This window comes from Rana temporaria, chromosome 3 (assembly GCF_905171775.1).
Source record: "Rana temporaria chromosome 3, aRanTem1.1, whole genome shotgun sequence".
Taxonomy (NCBI): domain Eukaryota; kingdom Metazoa; phylum Chordata; class Amphibia; order Anura; family Ranidae; genus Rana; species Rana temporaria.
Window position 1 is genome coordinate 428144246 of NC_053491.1, and position 19701 is coordinate 428163946.

The 19701-nt window shown below is 43.6% G+C and overlaps 1 protein-coding gene across 2 annotated transcripts in view; it reads left to right on the forward strand.

The window, feature by feature from the left end:
* LOC120933208 (patatin-like phospholipase domain-containing protein 6) overlaps positions 1–17829 on the forward strand; it is an 89268-nt gene extending 71439 nt beyond the window's left edge. Inside the window, exons 31-36 of one of the 2 annotated variants that reach the window (XM_040346286.1) lie at positions 2400–2552; positions 8092–8208; positions 14362–14455; positions 15307–15368; positions 17306–17371; positions 17598–17829. In XM_040346286.1, the coding sequence (XP_040202220.1) occupies positions 2400–2552; positions 8092–8208; positions 14362–14455; positions 15307–15368; positions 17306–17362 (483 nt within the window). In that variant the 3' untranslated portion in view covers positions 17363–17371; positions 17598–17829. The remainder of the gene's footprint in view (positions 1–2399; positions 2553–8091; positions 8209–14361; positions 14456–15306; positions 15369–17305; positions 17372–17597) is intronic. The other variant, XM_040346287.1, reaches the window with a different exon arrangement.
* The last annotated feature ends 1872 nt before the right edge of the window (positions 17830–19701 follow it).

Below are 19701 nucleotides of genomic sequence, written 5' to 3' on the forward strand. Positions count from 1 at the left end.
GCCGCCATGCACTGCAGTACTGTATTGTAGATCTGGAGCTTACTCTGGTTCCGTTTTGTTGGCAGTGTATTGTTTTATATGCTGCCCAATTGTCTTTGTACTGTATCTTGCACTACTACTAAAATTTAATAAAACATAACTTACATTTTTTTATTTGTTGGAAGTAGAAGAAGAAATTAGTACCATTCAGGAACTGACTTCCTCTTTACTAACTGTACCTTGGCATTTGATGAGACCTACTATCCCTCTGACTAGTACAACAAAGAAACCAAAGTTTGCATAACCATAGAGTCGTGGTCTTGCTCTTCTAAAATGTATTGATCATAATCAATATAACAACATAAAAAATAAAAAAAAACAAGATGCCTTTCTTTGTATATATGTTGGATTTCATTATATTGAATATGATTTTAAATAAACACACTTTCTTTTTTTTGCCAAGATAGAAGAAAATAAGTTATGTTAATGGACCATATGATAAAAAGAGGTCAGACAGATGCATAAACATGTGCAATTTGTTTTGGTCCAAATGTAAATTTGGACACATTTTTGGTTATTTGGAGATTCGGATGTAATAGTAATGAATCTTGTTTATTAATTTTCTAACAAATTCCACATGTTTGTAACAATTCTAATTCGGAGCAGTTGAAAAATGATCGACTGATTCAAATTCTGTGTGAATTCTGTGTGAAGAATAGCTGGTTGTTAAGGAGCGGGCCAGGAATCCGGCCGCTCCGTCCTTAACAACCGATGACTCATTGAAATAATAGAATAATGTGAACAACTACAAAATATAAATACAAAACAAATAATGTAAACAAAAGAATGGCGACAATAGAAAATGTAGAACAGGGGGGAAACTCATGCGGTGCGTCGAGCTTCGTGATTAACGATGGATCTACACCGAGAGACATTGTTTTAAATTATTTTCTTAAAGGAATTGTCAAAAACTTGTGTAGTATCTTTTCAGGGATGTGGGGAAGAGGCCCTTGTCCCCTTAAACATTTGGACACGGTGCTTTGGGGTGGGGGGTGCCCCAAAGCACCCCCCTTGTTAAGGGCAGGTGGCCTGGTATGGTTTGGGGGGGAGGGGCGCACTCGCTGCCCCTCCTTTCCTGGCCTGCCGAGCTGCATGCTCTGATAAGGGTGTGTTATGGCTTTTGGGGGTTGGGCTATGCCATTTTTAATTTTTATTGGCATGGGGTTCCCCTTAAAATCCATACCAGACCCGATGGGTATTTCCTTGCCATTTTTTTCCTTGATATTTGCCCACGCTGTGTTTTTTTTGGAATTTTTCAGAAATTTTTATTGCCTGCATTCTTTTGTTTACATTTCAGCTCTAAGTGGGGAAGTCCACTGTCAGCTGATGAGCCGTCGCTTTTTAAAGGGTCACTAAATGAAAAATTTTTTTTTGCTGAAATGACTGTTTATTGGGTATAGAGACATAAAAGTTAACCGATTGCTTTTAAAAATGATTACAAATTGAATTTAATCTATCATATAATGTGCCTCTAGATTCACTTTCGGTTTTAAAGGTACATACATGAAGTTCCGGGTGAGAGGTGAGTCGGGAAGACTCACCAAACAAAAACAAACAAATCCAGGGCAGTGTTTTGTTTTTAAAATGAATCTGATGGAGTTTTAGACACACAGCTTAGACCACAGTGAGAAGCTCCCATGAGATTTATCATAAGGGGCCAGACAAGCAGGAAGTGTGGATATCACAGCATAATTACAGCTACTTCAAATCAAAAACGAACAATGAGGACATGAAACCAGGACTGCAGTAAGGTAAAGGAAGCTATTTAGCTAAAAATTTTTTTTCCTTTAGTGACCCTTTAAGGACACAGCAGCCGGCCAACTTCTCATCCAGCTATTCTTCAAACAGAATTTAAATCAGTCTATCATTTTTCAACCAGTCCAAATCCAAATTTTTCGAAAATTTGTAATTCGCTCGAAAATTTATAAACAAAATTAAATTAAATAAAATTTAATGAAACAAAACAAATTCCAAAACTAATCAACAAAACAAAATTAGTAACATAACAATTCTATCCGAAACAAAACATTACCCCTTTTTTTCCGTTCTGTACATGTCTAGCATCATACACAAAAATCTCACAATGCAGCTGAAATAAAAATATTAATATTATTTTATTAAGTATATCCAGACAAAGGGCAATTGGATGTGGAATGTGTAGCAAGCAATAATCAGGATCAGGTTTACTGATCTTAGAATAGTTAAATAATATTGGTTGTTCTAATTAAAAATATTTTACATATGAATGTTTTTCTTAATAAGACTGTATCGCATCAACATTTATTGTATAACTACTTTGTCTCCTTTAGTTGGATGTCCTTTGTGTTGTGTTATGATTTATCACTGCTGTTCACTTCCAGGTCCCTGACATGGCAGAATTGCAGTCGCGCTTGTCATATGTCTCCTGTGTCCATCAGCTGCAGAGAGTGAAGCTCAGTGGATACTGCGAGTATCTGTGTCCCCCAGTGCAGCGATTCAGAACCACTGAGTTTCGACGCTTTAAGGAAGTACTTGTAAGTTTAAAGTGCTTGAAGGGGAACTGTTATGAGAAAAATATGGAGGATACCACTGCTAGTTGTCATGTACCTGACTCTGGAGCCTGAGATGACGAGGGTGGCCTCTTGCACAATTCCTTTCCAAGCACCCCTGGTAGTGGAGACAGGGGCTGCTAGGGCAGCACAAGAGTGCAGGTGCGAGGACGCTGGAGCAGTATACTTGAGCTTGTAATTGCAGGGATCCACCCAGTGGCAGTATGGAGTCAGGTCACAAGCTGTGCTCAGCAGCAGCCAGGAAGATAGGTACAGGATCATGATCGGGTTTGAGGTTGGGAACAGGCGGGAGTTTGCAATGTACTGGCAGCAAAGTACAAAGTCAGGAGGCAGAGTCAGAAGTCTAATCTGGGGTCAACAGCGCAGATGAGCAGCAGACATACCAGGCAAATGACATCCAAAGAGAAGCATCAGATATAGCGGTCAATAGCAAAATCACATTTTTTTTAGGAACACAGACTACAGGATCAGAGCTGAAAGCTAGACAGACCTCAAGTTTAAATAGGCAGTTGAACGCCAGGCCCGTGTGCACCATTGCTGCATAAAGTTCCTGATATCAGCTTTACCTAAAACAAATGGTTTTCAGGACATCTACTTTAAACCAGAGCATTATCTTCTGGTAGACATAATGATCAGTAAGATGAGGCAGGAAAGGTTTGGACAATATGCTGGTTTATCACTTATAATAGTTTATCTTTTGAGTTATGGTGTGTAAGGGCCAGATTCACGTAGAATTGCGGCCGTGTAACGTAACCCGTTTACGTTACACCGCCGCAAGTTTTCAGTGTAAGTGCCCGATCCACAAAGCACTTACCTGTAAACTTACGGCGGTGTATCGTAAACACGTCCGGCGCAAGCCCGCCCAATTCAAATGGGGCGGGTACCATTTAAATTAGGCGCGCTCCCGTGCCGGACGTACTGCGCATGCTCCGTTCGCAATTTTCCGGACGAGCTTTGCGCGAAATTACGGCGGCGCGACGTGTTTGTGAATCGCGACGTGCGTAACGTACTTACGCCGAAAAAAAAAAATTAAAAATAAGAGTAATTTTTCACCATGTTAATAGCACCCCTAACTTTGCGACGGGAAACTAAGACTTGCGCCGACGTAACAACGGGAAAAACCTTTGTGGATCGTTGTAACTGCTAATTTGCATACCCGAAGCTGGAATACGACGCAAACTCCACCCAGCGGCGGCCGAGGTATTGCATCCTAAGATCCGACGGTGTAAGACAATTACACCTGTCGGATCTAAGGGCTATCTATGCGTAACTGATTCTATGAATCAGTCGCATAGATACTCTGAGAGATACGACGGCGTTTCAGAGAAACACCGTCGTATCTCTTCTGTGAATCTGGCCCTAAATTCCTATTTAATACAAAAACAAAACAAAAGTGGAGCAAATCTAATGCCGCGTACACACGACCATTTTTAATGGTCTAGAAAAAACGAAGTTTTTTTCAACCCGATTCTTGTCAAGCCTGCCTTGCCTACACACGATCGTGAAAAAAATGTTCTCTAGCAAAGCGTGGTGACGTACAACACGTATGATGGCACTATAAAGGGGAAGTTCCATTTGGATGGCGCCACCCTTGGGGCTGCTTTTGCTGATTTCGTGTTCGTAAAAGTTTGGTGAGAGACGATTCACGCTTTTCAGTCTTCGTACTTTTTAGTCTGTTACAGCGTGATGAATGTGCTATCTCCATTACCAACGCTAGTTTTACCAGAATGAGCGCTCCCGTCTCATAACTTTCTTCTGAGCATGCATGTTTTTTTTCACGTCGTTAAAGCCTACACATGACCATGTGAAAAACGACATGAAAAAATAGCGCATGTTCGAAATTTTTAATGCCCATTTTTCACGTCATGGAAAATGCTCTGGAGCCCACACACGGTCGTTTTTAATGACATTTAAAAAAAAATAGAATTTTTTACGTCATGAAAAACGATCGTGTGTACTCGGCATAAGAGTATAAGCAGATGGACAAGTAACTTGCAATCAATGGGCTAGATTCACGTAGCTGCACCCATTCGTACGGCGGCGCAGCGTATCGTATTTACGATACGCCGCCGCAACTTACAGGAGCAAGTGCAGTATTCACAAAGCACTTGCTCCGTAAGTTGCGGCGGCGTAGCGTAAATGGGGCCGGCGTAAGCCCGCATAATTCAAATGTGGAAGGGGGGGCGTGTTTTATGCTAATGTGTGATGACCTGACATGATTGACGTGTTTTACGAACGGCGCATGCGCCGTCCGTGTACATATCCCAGTGTGCATTGCTGCCAAGTACGCCGCAACGACGTATTGGTTTCGACGTGAACGTAAATTACGTCCAGCCCTATTCGCGAATGACTTACGCAAACAACGTAAAAAATTCAAATTTCGAAGCGGGAACGACGTCCATACTTAACATTGGCTGCACCACCTAATAGCAGGAGCAACGTTACGCCGAAAACGCCTTACGCAAATGACGTAAAAAACTACCACCGGGCGCACGTACGTTTGTGAATCGACGTAACTAGGTAATTTGCATACTCTACGCCGTAAACAACGGAATCGCCCCTAGCGGCCAGCGGCAGAATGCACACAATTATACGCCGCCGCATTCAAGTTACGTTGGAGGAGGAAGCCTTTTTTTTGGACGTATCTGCGTTGGAGAATCGGCGTAACGATACGCCGACGCAGATTTGAAATTACGGCGGCGTATCTGGAGATACGCCGCCGTAAATGATTGCTGAATCTAGCTAGCCCAATGTATGCAGCTCACCTTGACAAGTGGCCAAGAAAACACCACCTTGCGTTCTAGCTGACAAGCTTAAAAAGCAGGAATCTATAGTAAATCTCTAAGCGATATTCAAAAACAAATCCCATTGGATGCACCACGCCTAACATCAGCTGTAAATTGGCTTTGATGGTTGGCCAGACTTATGTGTTTACTCCAATGTGGTTTGGAGCAACCAGTATTAATTGTAAGGTGTTCCTTGGTAAATCCATCACGGTGGGGTATATCATTTTAATGATTTTGGATGTATAAGATCATGTTTTGTTTTAGTATGTATCATGTATGTATATGTAGTGTGTATTTTTAAGCTTGTCAGCTGGGACACAAGTTAGCGTTTCTCAGCCAAGCGCCAAAGTGAGCTGCATACCCTGTTCATCTCTTGATATTCTTAGATGCACTCTATTTCTGTTTTGTTTTGTAGTATATATTCCTTTGTGACGATTTGTGTACAGCTGCTTGAAGAGGAAACTACACATACAAGACTTTTATGCTAGATCGTCAAGCTCCCCCTATATTATTGTTGAGTATTTGCCTTTGGACTATATACTATGAAGGCTGCTGGTCTAATCAATGTTTTCTATAGTTTCAATTTAAACTGAAGAATGAGAATTTTTAAGGAACAATTCCAAATCACTGATGTAGTGTTACCCCCATAACTGCTGCTGGTGATTGTCGTCCGTCTCTCACCCTGCACAGCCAGGCGCACAAATTTCCAGACATACAGCAGTCAAAAATAGTCCTTGTACTTGTTTGTGTTGTTTTTATTGAGGGGATTATAACTTGATCAGGATAGGGTACATATGGGATACCCACTTGATGAATAAGAATTCTTCAGGGATACAACTATACACATCCATGATATACACACTTCTCCTCTTCTACCTTCAGCAAAAACTTGCTTGTAGAACTACAACTCCCAGGACCAGCTAGCACTGAATTTAAGGCCTGACACTGGCCCCGCCAGGCTCAAAGCAAAATGCCCTTTGCTGGTGTAGAAAAATATGGTAATCCTATTACTAGCTGTCCCACGTGTGGCTGCTGATCCCAGTACCACCTCTTCAGGCCCTGCCACTGCCCATGCCACCACAGTCCTTCTTACTGGCTCTATACCCATCCGAGACTGCTTGGTCCCAGTCTTCTCAGGCATGCCTCACAGTCCTCCTGACTGTGTGTCACTCACCAGCCCTCTTGGCTGTTTCTGTTGTTCCTCCTGGAGACTTGGAGTGTTCTCCTGCTATCCTCTCCTTGCTCCTGTGCCTCCTGTCCAGGACACCTCTGTGGGTTGTATTAAGGTCCTGTCTGCACCCGAGCCCAGGCCCAAGGTCACCCACCCCAGACTGGGGAGCTCCCTCAAAGGCAATGACAGCCTAACACTCCATCTCCAGCTTGCACCTGAAAAACTCCTCTCCAGCTGGGCTGACCCTGAGTATTAAAGGGGCCTGCCCCCTTCCAATCCAAGTTGGGGATCGGTCAGGGCCCTAAGAATACCCCAGGCAGCTCTACCTTACCTCTCCTCATTTTTTTTTATTTTAAATTGTTTTTATTACATTTTTACAAGTAAAAATCTTACATACTTTGCAAAACAATTTGCAATTCATTCATAAAAATACAAGACCATCTCAAAATACACATAAATACATAAAGCAAATACAAAAATACATATAGGTACATACATGGATCCATCCTCTAACATGCACTTAAAAATTAATCTGTACCGCAGAATATGCTCTTAATTCTCCTGGGCCATCTAGATAGTAAACAAGAGAAAAAGAGAGACATAGAAGCACGTCCATTCCCCCGTCTTCGCCTCTTCAAAAAAAAAGGGGGAGGGAAAGAAAAGAGATCATACCTCCTTATGTGGATAACTTTACCCCAAATCTATACCCCCTCTTACCCGTGCCTATTTATCTTTACTTTCGAAGGGGGGGGGGGGTTTCCATCTCCCGGTCCCCATTACTATCCTCCTTCAAATTGTGCAAAAAAGGAAAAGAAAAAAAGAAAAAAAAAAAAAAAGGGGGAGAGAAGAAAAAAAAGAAAACCACACACAAAAAAAAAATTATTTGTGTGAATTTCATTACCCCTATATAAACAAATCTTTATTTTTGAGAGAAGGAGGTTCCCATCTCTCTATCCCCATTACTATCTCCTTCAGATTGTGCAAAAATATTTTTTTCTAGAAGGCACCAGAACATTCGAGAAGAGGGGGAAAGGCCTCTGTGAGTCATCCAGCTCTCTCTGGATTTATGCCAACCCAGGAAACAAAAACATACATGATTGGCTGTCAGTCAAGCATGCATACATTTACCTGTACTAGAAAAAAAAACTATTTACATTTCTAGCACTAGAGGGTGCTACACTCATAATGTAAAAAAATATAGTGTAACCCTCCTCATTTGGAGCATTGTCTCTACAAAACAATAAACAATTCCATTTGAACTTAGTTAACAAGCACTACATTTTGCCATATAACAAAAACAAAAAAAAAAAAATTGTTTTTTTATATATATATATACACAGCTATTAAGCAAAATACCTGGAATGTATTTTCTATTATTGTTTGTTATGCGTAGCTATAAATGTTTCCTCACTTAGGTTTATCGTTTGAGTAAATAAATATGTGAATTTTTTTAATTAATATTTAATTGTCTGGGGTCATTCGTTACTTCTGTATTGTATGAGTGATGAGTCTGTTTATCACATTGTTTCCTATGACTTTGGTGCAGGATGTTGGTTATGAGTATGGGAAGCTAATATTCACAGAATGGCGTCGTGGTGACCTAATTGAAAAAATGTTGCAGGATAACAGCAGCCCTGAGATCGACCAACCGCATCAGGGAGGAGTAAGTATGAAATCATAAGCAAACATCTAATAGGTCCCATTGGGCTTCTGAAAGATTTTTTCTAACATTTGCTGGATGAATGACATGGATATAAGGGCCTGGGCTGCCAGTGTTATTGTGTCTGAGAAGGTCTGTGGGCTGGCTTTAAATTGCTATAGGCAACTTATTTGCTATACATCCACTTTTCAATATGTAGCACTTACCCCCACAGGAGCGACTTGGTATAATGGGTTCTCTGTTCTGCCATGAATCTGTAAACCGCTCCGTTGCCTCTGACACGCCGGGTTATACAACACAAAGAGAAGTCTCACTTTAACTTTTAGCAATAATTATTCAAAAAGTGCCCCCGAGTGCACTCTATGCATACAACTTTAAGAGTGGGTGGGTTACATGTTCCTGAGAGGGGTACCCCTGGGGATGGCTGTAAAGTACCTGGTGCCAGATTAACAAGTTTAAGCCGGCTAACATTGGGACTCGTCTGTATAGTGATGCACATGTAATCATCTTTTCCGCAGGCAGTGATAAAACTTTATGGAGCCAAATTGGGCAGTTTCCTACTAGAATTAAACTGCTGATAGTGTTGGGGTAAGCACAGTGGGTTCTGCTCACCACTTCTAGTACCCAACAGTTCTGGTTCAGAAGACTTGACTGTCTTTTGTCCCTGGTGGTTTGGTCTTCACGGTCAGTTCCTTACAAAACTCTGCTCTCTCTAGTGTAGTCACTCATATGGCAGTAGATCTCTCCAGCTTTGGTCTCAGCACAGAAAAATACTTTTCTGTGGCTCAGTCCTTGACACTCCGGCCCTTACCAGGCTCTCCCAGTGTAGGCATGCACAGCAACTGGCCTGCACACTCTAGTTTACCTGTATTGTCTGCCAAATCTCCACATACAATTATTTCCCCCTATGTTTGCAGGGCACTCTGGGAGTTGAAGCCCAAACTTCATCCACTGTACAGTGCAGCACTCCTCCACAGAACTACATTTCCCATAGTCCTCCTCTGTTACATCATCCTCAGGCGAGGGAAGGGAAAGAAGAAGGCAGAAGGGGCAAGCGGAAGATTCCTCCCACAGCAGCCTGATCCTCAATGCAGTAGTGAGGAAAAGGAGATAGGCAGGCTGGGGCACACAATCCGCTCTGAGCGCAGCTCTGCCAGTGCTCACAAAATCAGGGAGGGGGGTAAGCCTGTGCACTCCGCTAGCCAGTGGGCACCTGGCTTCAAATATGAACTAGGAAAAATTAGCTTTTTTATAAAACAGGATAGAATTCTAATGACAAAAAAATGAACTTACAGCACAGCATAAAGAGGAGTGAACTAATACATAGTATGTAATATATACAATATAGGGTATTAAATAAAGTTGTCCATAGTATGCAATGTACAGTGCAGCATACGTGCAGAAGTAGTCCTGAGTTTAACATAGAGTGCAACGTACAAAGTGAAGTGGTCCAGAGCATGTGGAGGGTATGCTAAATAGTACAACTTACTTTGCATTTATTGAGTTGTTTGAAGGTCTACCTGTTTGAATAAAATTCAAATGAATCGGTTTAGGAAGGCCCTCACCCTTTTTTTAGCTGCCTGTTGGCAAAGCTAAATGAGATAAGAGAGATTATGCAATCACATGGTAATGTGTGTCTGTTAATCCTAAAACGTAAGATGATTTATAAAAAAAAAAAAAATGCACAAATTAGAGAAGAAAAGGGCATATGTACATTACTGTCCTGAGGTAAGTGAGGCTCACATGCACCCACATAGCAGGACCCAGTGGGGTTGATTTACTAAAACTGGAGAGTGCAAAATCTGCTGCAGCTGTGCATGGTAGCCAATCGGCTTCTAAAGCAAGCCATACACGGTCGAATTTAAAACAATTTTTTTTTTTTCAAAATCAGAAAGTTTGTTTTTTTGTGATCCGATGATGCCACCATTGATTTTCGAAATTCGGCTGACCAAGCCTTCATGTTGCTACAGAAAATAATTTTCGTGGCCGGGAATATTCTTTTCTCTCCAGGAATTTTTCTTTTCTTGCACGTGCGCATTTTTTTTTCTATTACATTTCTTGCACGATTCTCCCATCATTGATTAGAAAATCGTTTGTTTTTCAAAAAATTTCCAACATGTCCGATTCCTCAAATTTGATTGCCGCACGAAAATCGACTGTTGCTGCAGCCCACTAACGGTGCGAAATTCTTACGAAAATTCTTTGATACGATTTTCTAAAGAAAATTCTTTCGAAATTCGAACTGTGTATGGCCAACTTAAAGCGGGGGTTCACCCTATAAAAAAAAATTTCTTTTTTCTTCTAGCATAAAATTAAGCATAGTAGCGCGAGCTACAGTATGCCTGTATTTATTTTTTTTGCCCCGTACTCACTGTGCAATCCTGTATTGAAGATTCCAACTCCCCGCGGGGAATGGGCGTTCCTATCCAGAGGGAAGGTGATTAACAGCCGGCTATGGCACGTCACGCTTCTCCGGAAATAGCCGAAATAGGAATTGGCTCTTCACGGCGCCTGCGCATAGTCTGTGCGCAGGCGCCGTATAGCGCCGTGAAGAGCCGAGACCTACTCCGGCTATCTTCGGGGAGCGTGACGTGCCATAGCCGGCCGTCAATCATCCTCCCTCTGGATAGGAACGCCCATTCCCCGCGGGGAGTCGGAATCTTATTTATACGATTGCACAGTGAGTACGGGGCTAAAAAAATAAATACAGGCATACTGTAGCTCGCGCTACTATGCCTAATTTAATGCTAAAATGTTGGTAATGAGGGTGAACCACCGCTTTAACTTCAGTTTGCTCAATTATGCTTTAACAAAAAAAAACTGGAAGCTGATTGGTTTCTTTGCAGAGCTGCAACAGATTTTTGCACACTTCAGTTTTAGTAAATCAACCCCACTGTGCCCTCCCCCAGCCATGGTTTTCAGTGAGCAGCACTAATGGGGTAAACTTGACTGTTCTGATGAGGGCCAGGCGTGAATGGGGCTGTGCTTTTATTATAAATATCTCCTGCAGGCACTTTAATCCCTGTCCATTTTTCCTAAAGTTTCACCCTTTTGCAGACATGTAGCTAGGGTTGCCACTTCTTCAAGCCAAACCCGAATACTTTAGCAGCGCACAGCAAAATTATTTCTTTAGCCTACACTATAGGATTGTAACAGACCAGGCTTTGGGCACTCCAAAGAGAATCAGGGGCGGATCCAGAGTCTGGTCTCGGGAGGGGCACTGGCAGAAAATTTTGCGGGCATATTGTCGGGGCAATGGCTGGTGTTGGCACTTCAATCATCACGGCGCCATGGTTGTTATGGTGTCAGGATGATTGAAGCGCATTATTTCTATTATTACATTGTAATAATGCAGAATCAGTGGGAGCCCCGAGTGTGTCACTTGCCACATTCCCTGCCACCAGATGTGGATTGTCACTTGCCAGTGGCTGTGTCCCGGAGTGAGGGCGGACAGTGAGTAGGGTTGCCACCTTTTCGTCAAGCCAAACCCGAACACATTAGCAGCGCACGCCAATATATATATATATATATATATATATATATATTTTTTTTTTTGTAGTACATTAAATTCATTACCTCTGTACAAAGCAATGCACAGCTATTGTTTTTTATGCAGTATACACTGTATATATATTTTTGTGATTAAATACAATTTCTAATCATATGGAGTTAATCACAAGAGTCCCCCTTTATATTAGAGTCAGTGGAGAGGAGTGCCTAGGGTATAATGGGGGCAGTATGTATAGAAGAGGAGTGTGGAGTGTATGACAGGGACAGTATGTACAGGAGAGGAGTGCAGAGGGTATGATGGGTGCAGTTAGTACAGAAGAGGAGTGTGGAGGGTATGATGGGTGCAGTTAGTACAGAAGAGGAGTGCGGAGGGTATGATGGGTGCAGTTAGTACAGAAGAGGAGTGTGGAGGGTATGATGGGTGCAGTTAGTACAGAAGAGGAGTGCAGAGGGTATGATGGGTGCAGTTAGTACAGAAGAGGAGTGCGGAGGGTATGATGGGTGCAGTTAGTACAGAAGAGGAGTTTGGAAGGTATGATGGGTGCAGTTAGTACAGAAGAGGAGTGCGGAGGGTATGATGGGTGCAGTTAGTACAGAAGAGGAGTGCGGAGGGTATGATGGGTGCAGTTAGTACAGAAGAGGAGTGCGGAGGGTATGATGGGTGCAGTTAGTACAGAAGAGGAGTTTGGAAGGTATGATGGGTGCAGTTAGTACAGAAGAGGAGTGTGGAGGGTATGATGGGTGCAGTTAGTACAGAAGAGGAGTGCGGAGGGTATGATGGGTGCAGTTAGTACAGAAGAGGAGTGCGGAGGGTATGATGGGTGCAGTTAGTACAGAAGAGGAGTGCCGAGGGTATGATGGGTGCAGTTAGTACAGAAGAGGAGTGTGGAGGGTATGATGGGTGCAGTTAGTACAGAAGAGGAGTGTGGAGGGTATGATGGGTGCAGTTAGTACAGAAGAGGAGTGCGGAGGGTATGATGGGTGCAGTTAGTACAGAAGAGGAGTGCGGAGGGTATGATGGGTGCAGTTAGTACAGAAGAGGAGTTTGGAAGGTATGATGGGTGCAGTTAGTACAGAAGAGGAGTATGGAGGGTATGGCGGACTGGCAGTGGCATAATGGGGAGGGATGTCTTGTGGTGTCTATGGGGTAATCAGGGAGTGATGTTGGGAAGATAAGGGAAGGAAAGTGACCATGGAATGATGTCCCTCAGCTGGAGAGGGGGGGGGGGGGAGGAAGCAGATCGGAGTGGTGTCTGTATGAAGTGGTCTGGGGGGTGATGCAAGATGGGGGCTGAGAAGTGGTCAGATAGCGATGTTTATAATAATAAAAAAAAAAAAAAAACTCATCCATTAAAGACATTTACAACAATAAATCATACAACAGTACTACTAGATGTAAGTACAGATCTATGTAATCCAGCCCCTAGCACTCTGTATGCCCAGATAATGTGAAGGTAAATATATGATCCAGGCTGAGTCTGTACAATCAGAGGTGTGAACTCACCACATATACAGTATACAGGTTACATGAATGGCTATAAATTACTCCACATATCTAGTCTGAACAATTGGATTGGCACAGACTGTTCATGCTTAGAAGTGATCTGTCACATGTGATTCGGGCTGCAGACCTCACCCCCCCCCCTCCCCCTCACTCTCACTCTCTCCTCCAAGATTCTTCTCCTGAAGAAAACATCTCCTTGAAAGTTTGCAACTACTATCCCCCCTAGGAAACTTCAGCTCACCTTCTCCCTTCCTCTGGCCAGCCGACAGGAGCTACAGTGAGCTCCGCCTCCCAGGTCTCTCAACACACCGCACTGGTGATTGGAGGGGGGGGGGCTGAGTCAGAGATAACAAGGACCCCGCACAGCACGAGACTGGAGGGAGGAGGGGGGGGGACAGAAAGGAGCTTTGAATCCCGAACACACACCGCAGGCACAGTGTATTCTTTGCAATGCTGCTGTTTCAGAGTGAAACGTGTGATGATGCCTGGTCTCCCCTGTCTGGATGGTCTGCCCCTGTTCTGGGCTGAATCATGTGCCCGGGTTACGACCCACCTCCTCCTCCGCGCCTGCTATGAATGATAGTGCGACGCCGCCGCGTAACTACACAGATGTGACACACAGTCACAGACGAGTCTCTCTCTCTCTCTCTCTCTCTCGGCAGCGGCGCCGCTGATTAGCTGATGTGAGAGTCTGAGAGAGACTCGGAAGAGCGGCAGATAGCCGCAGAGCAAGCAGTGAAACCCCCCCCCCCCCCCCCCCCCAAAAAAAAAAAAAAAACACAGCAAGCGAGTGTGACTGTGACATGATTGTCTCGGGGGGGCAATTGCCCTGTTGCCCCCCCCTGGATCCGCCGTTGAAGAGAATAGTAATGCAACGTGCATAGTGCCCCCTCACGCTCCTGTCAGGCCCTGTTTCATGCCAGATTCTTGTCTGAATATTGTGTACGGATTTTAGCCGTCATGAAACGGACACATGATTCCCAAAAACCCGAACTGTCCAGGTGAAACCCTACATGTAGCTTTAGATACAGGACAACATTTCAGTAAAGGACAGGAACAGCCATGTTTGCCAGTACATTGCATGAATAATTAGTTGGGTGATTTCACAAGCATTATACTTTCACTCTGCTCCCTGTTTGCAGACTGGAGGGTCACCTGGCTTCACAGACCTGGCAGAAATTGTGTCTCGCATTGAACCTGCTTGCAGTCAACATAATTTTCCAAGTAGCAAAACCGGTGAGTAGAAATGGACAACAGATGACATACTTACTGTATATAGCTTACAAATTAACTCAGTTCTCTCTATACATGTGAACTTCTTAAAGAAAACTTGGAGTCTGCTATTCTGACATATTCTGCAAATGCTAGCTGCCTGGCAGTCATGCTGATCCTTTTGCTTCACAAAACCAGAGCAAGTATGCAGATAAGGACTTTTTTTATTTGCATTTTTGTTTCAGGCCAATATCTAAGAAAGTAATTAAGCTAGAAGATCAGCATAGCTTCCACTTAACTAATATTTCTGGATGTGGCAGTTCCCATATTCTTCTTAAAGCTAAAGTTATAGGTTCAGTAACATTACTTACCTTTACTGAAATGTATCCCACCACCTGTCCTTCGTGTAGAAATGTTCCCTGCATTGATCATAGCTCCTTTTCTGGCTCTGCAGGATTTAACTTCCTTGGCTCCAACATTGCAATACATTGAAGTAGTTCCATTGGCCACCCGTCCCTTTCTGTCCTTTTCTCCACTCAAAAAGCCCTTGCAACACAAGGTAAAACGGGGAAGAGGCAATATCCTCTCCTCCATTCATATGTCCGTAATTGTGTACTGAGGCCCCACAGAAAAACCATTAGGGATCACTCAACTTCTCTGATTTTAAAGGCAGTTTCTCTAGTGGTACATAATCCAAACTGCTGTTTTTACAGTTGTATAAAGGTTACCAAACTATCTACTGTACATTAACCTTACACAAATTTATCTAGCAAATGCTACAGCTACCTGCATGGATCACTACGCCAGACAGACCTAGGCCCCCTCTGTTGGCGTGGTATACTTATAGTTACATCCTTGTTACTTTTTGATTCCAGGGGAGATCTTTGTAAGTGAAGATAAGCCGGATACCACATACAGAAGTCAAGAATGTGAGACAGTAAGTAAATATTCTTCTATCCAACACAAGACTAGTGGGATAATTTTATTAACATAATAAAGAAAAACATATTCAAACCAATCAGATATCTTGCATATGATTAGGTATTATAAGGGAGACCACAGGTTGGAGTTAGAGGCCATAGATTGCCTGAGAACCATAGATAGATAGATGTATGTATAGATACAGAAGCAATACATAGAGGCCATAGAAGGTCTGAGAGCCATGGATGACGACCTGGAGATATCTGCACATCATAAAGTGAGACATCAGAGCTCTAGAACACACTGAGATATATGGAGCACAGAGTTGGGCTGTGCTCCTTCACTCCTTCCTCCGGATCCACTCCCAGGGATTTTTCCAACAATTTGGTAATGAGCACATCTGTCCAATGGAGATGGTCATTGTCTTTCTTCAGCAGGTTAGAAACGGCTCAAACTGAGATACGCTTAAATGTTGCTAAGATACGACCGGCGTAAGTCTCCTACGCCGTCGTATCTTAGCTGCATATTTACGCTGGCCATGTACGCTGATTTACACCTAGAATATGTAAATCAGCAAGATACGCCTATTCATGAACATACGCTCACCCGTCGCAGTAAAGATACGCCGTTTACATAAGGCGTTTTCAGGCGTAAAGATAAACCACCAAAAAGATGGCGCAGCCAATGTTAAAGCGGGGGGTTCACCCGAAATTTTTTTTTTTAACATTAGATTGAGGTTAATTACGGGAAGCACAATCGGGTTTTTTTTTTTAAATCAATGCAGTACTTACCGTTTTAGAGATAGATGTTCTCCGCCGCTTCCGGGTATGGTCTTCGGGACTGGGCGTTTCTATTTGATTGACAGCCTTCCGACGGTCGCATACAGCGCGTCACGAGTTGCCGAACGTCGGTGCGGCTCTATACGGCGCCTGCGCACCGACGTTCGGCTACTTTCGGAAACTTGTGACGCGCTGTATGCGATGGTCGGAAGCCTGTCAATCAAATAGGAACGCCCAGTCCCGCAGCCCATACCCGGAAGCCGCGAAGAACATCTATCTCTAAAACGGTAAGTACTGCATTGATTTAAATAAAAAAAAAAATAAAAAAATTGTGCTTCCCGTAATTAGCCTCAATCTAATGTTTAAAATAGATTTTTTGGGTGAACCTCCACTTTAAGTATGGAAGTCGGAACAGCGTCATATTTTTCACGTTTTACATCGTTTGCATAAGTCGTTTCAGAATAGGGCTGGGCGTAGGTTACGTTCACGTCGAAAGCACTGACTATTTGCGACCTGATTTGGAGCATGCGCACTGGGATACGTCCACGGACGGCGCATGCGCCGTTCACTCGAAGCATCATTTACGTGAGGTCACGATTAATTTCCATAAAACACACCCACCTCTTCCACATTTGAATTAGGCGGGCTTACGCCGGCCAATTTACGCTACGCCGCCGCAACTTACGGAGCAAGTGCTTTGTAAATACTGCACTTGCCTCTCTAAATTGCAGCGGCGTAACGTAAATAACATACGTTACGCCTGCAGTAAGCCGCCGTACGTGAATCTACCTAATACAGTCTAAAATTGGGGGTACTAATGATTACCAGAAACAAGTTTCCATCTGGTAGCATGCCACCTTTGGGAGCATGGAATATCGGGTAGTATAGTTCAATACCAGAGCCTCTGCTGGCCAGATTCTTTTACTGGACTGTTGAGTATCAGCAGTGGGCTTAGCACAGGAATTTGGAGGTCTAGACCTGTACACAGCCAGGACTTGAATCCAGGTGAACTGAAAGTTTTCACATGTACTTACAGTACTAGCAGCAAAGCAAACTTTCGAGCTTGCTCAGTTTATAGGACCTGCCAGATTGACTTTAGGGCTGTGGAGGCTTTTTTATCTTTTTCTGTCCCTATAAATTTTACTTAAATTGTATTCCGCTTTTTTTTTTTTAGGATGAAGAGAAGACATTACGAATAAAGCAATGGTTAACCTCCAGTTATCCTGATTGAATCTTATCTGTAAGCAATTAATGATGATACATGTTTCTATTGTATAGAGCTTAGAGGCTATAGATAGACCCTAGCCAGATGTAAAAACCTCCATTTAGTCTGTATAATTAGTTAGTGATGGCTAAAGACAAGTTTAATTTGTTCCATGTAAAGCTGAAATTTTGATAACTTAAGAAACTCCTTTTGTAACATGAATTTAATTGTATGATTGCAACATGTGCTGACTATTGTTCAGTGTTACAGGACAATATTTTTTAATCTCTAAGCTCCTGAGGAAGGAGGATTATTTCTTGCGAAACGTGTGGAGAGCGAATTATGAACAAGCTATACAGACTCAAGCAAATCCAAATGCTAAGTGTGCATTAATGCATAGTAAGATTTTCAGAGAGGTCTCTGACATCGTGACAACATTGTTTTGGCATATTCAAACTGTCATTTTGTTTTGTATATAAAATATTTACATGTGATTGTGAGTTTTCACAATTTTTTATTATTTATGACAGAATAAAAATGAAGATTTATGTGGTTGTGCAAGTTCAATTTGTTTCGGTTTGGTAGCATTAAAGTCCCAGTTTGGGTTATGCGTTTTTGGTATGCAGTCATGGGACCATGTACCTGGAGCCCAATTTACCTTTTTCACACTACAGACGATCGGAAATTCCGACAACAAAACCATGGATTTTTTTTCCAACGGATGTTGGCTCAAACTTGTCTTGCGTACACACGGTCGCACAAATGTTGTCGGAAATTCCGGAAGCCAAGAACGTGGTGACATACAACATGTTTGACGGCACTATTAAAAGGAAGTTCAATACCAGTCGGGTTAGTAAAAGTTTGGTGAGAGACGATTTGCGCTTTTCAGTCCGTTACAGCGTGACGAATGTGCTATCTCCATTACGAACGCTAGTTTTTACAGCCATGGTTTCCCAGTGTGTCCTAGCCTGTTTCCAGCCGTGTGTTCCCAGTGTGTCCTAGCCTGTTTCCAGCCGTGTGTTCCCAGTGTGTCCTAGCCTGTTTCCAGCCGTGTGTTCACAGTGTGTCCTAGCCTGTTTCCAGCCTTGTGTTCCCAGTGTGTCCTAGCCTGTTTCCAGCCATGTGTTTCCAGTGTGTCCTAGCCTGTTTCCAGCCACGTGTTCCCAGTGTGTCCTAGCCTGTTTCCAGCCTTGTGTTCCCAGTGTGTCCTAGCCTGTTTCCAGCCTTGTGTTCCCAGTGTGTCCTAGCCTGTTTCCAGCCATGTGTTCCCAGTGTGTCCTAGCCTGTTTCCAGCCATGTGTTCCCAGTGTGTCCTAGCCTGTTTCCAGCCATGTGTTCCCAGTGTGTCCTAGCCTATTTACAGCCATGGTTTCCCAGTGTGTCCTAGCCTGTTTCCAGCCGTGTGTTCCCAGTGTGTCCTAGCCTGTTTCCAGCCCTGTGTTCCCAGTGTGTCCTAGCCTGTTTCCAGCCTTGTGTTCCCAGTGTGTCCTAGCCTGTTTCCAGCCTTGTGTTCCCAGTGTGTCCTAGCCTGTTTCCAGCCACGTGTTCCCAGTGTGTCCTAGCCTGTTTCCAGCCCTGTGTTCCCAGTGTGTCCTAGCCTGTTTCCAGCCTTGTGTTCCCAGTGTGTCCTAGCCTGTTTCCAGCCATGTGTTTCCAGTGTGTCCTAGCCTGTTTCCAGCCGTGTGTTCCCAGTGTGTCCTAGCCTGTTTCCAGCCATGTGTTCCCAGTGTGTCCTAGCCTGTTTCCAGCCTTGTGTTCCCAGTGTGTCCTAGCCTGTTTCCAGCCATGTGTTCCCAGTGTGTCCTAGCCTGTTTCCAGCCTTGTGTTCCCAGTGTGTCCTAACATGCTTCCAGCCAGGGCTGGTGCACGGATTGTTGACACCCTAGGCGAAACCTAATTTTGTCGCTCCCCCTTTGGCTCCACCCCTTTGTCCTGCCCATGTATACCTCACTTTTTTAATGAAGCGTTCATCAAATGCAGCCTCACCAGTGCCCATCAATGCAGCCTACTAGTGCCCATCATTCGGGAGTTGGGACACAGACACAGTCCTGCGCCTCTGACACTATATAAGAATGAAGCGGTGGCTGCCTGCAGATACTGAGACTTGGTTGCAGAGAGAAGAGACTAGGAACACCAGTGGCCGGGTGCCCCTAGGCAGCAGTGCGCCCTAGGAGGCTGCCTTGTTTACCTAGTGGTTGCACCAGCCCTGCTTCCAGCCTTTTGTTCCCAGTGTGTGCCAGTTTACCAGTGTGTCCTAGCCTGCCTCCAGCCTTTTGTCACCAGTATGTCCTAGCCTGCTTCCAGTTTTTTGTTCCCAATGTGCTGCAGCCTGCTTACAGTCATGTTATCCAATTTGTATGCTGCTC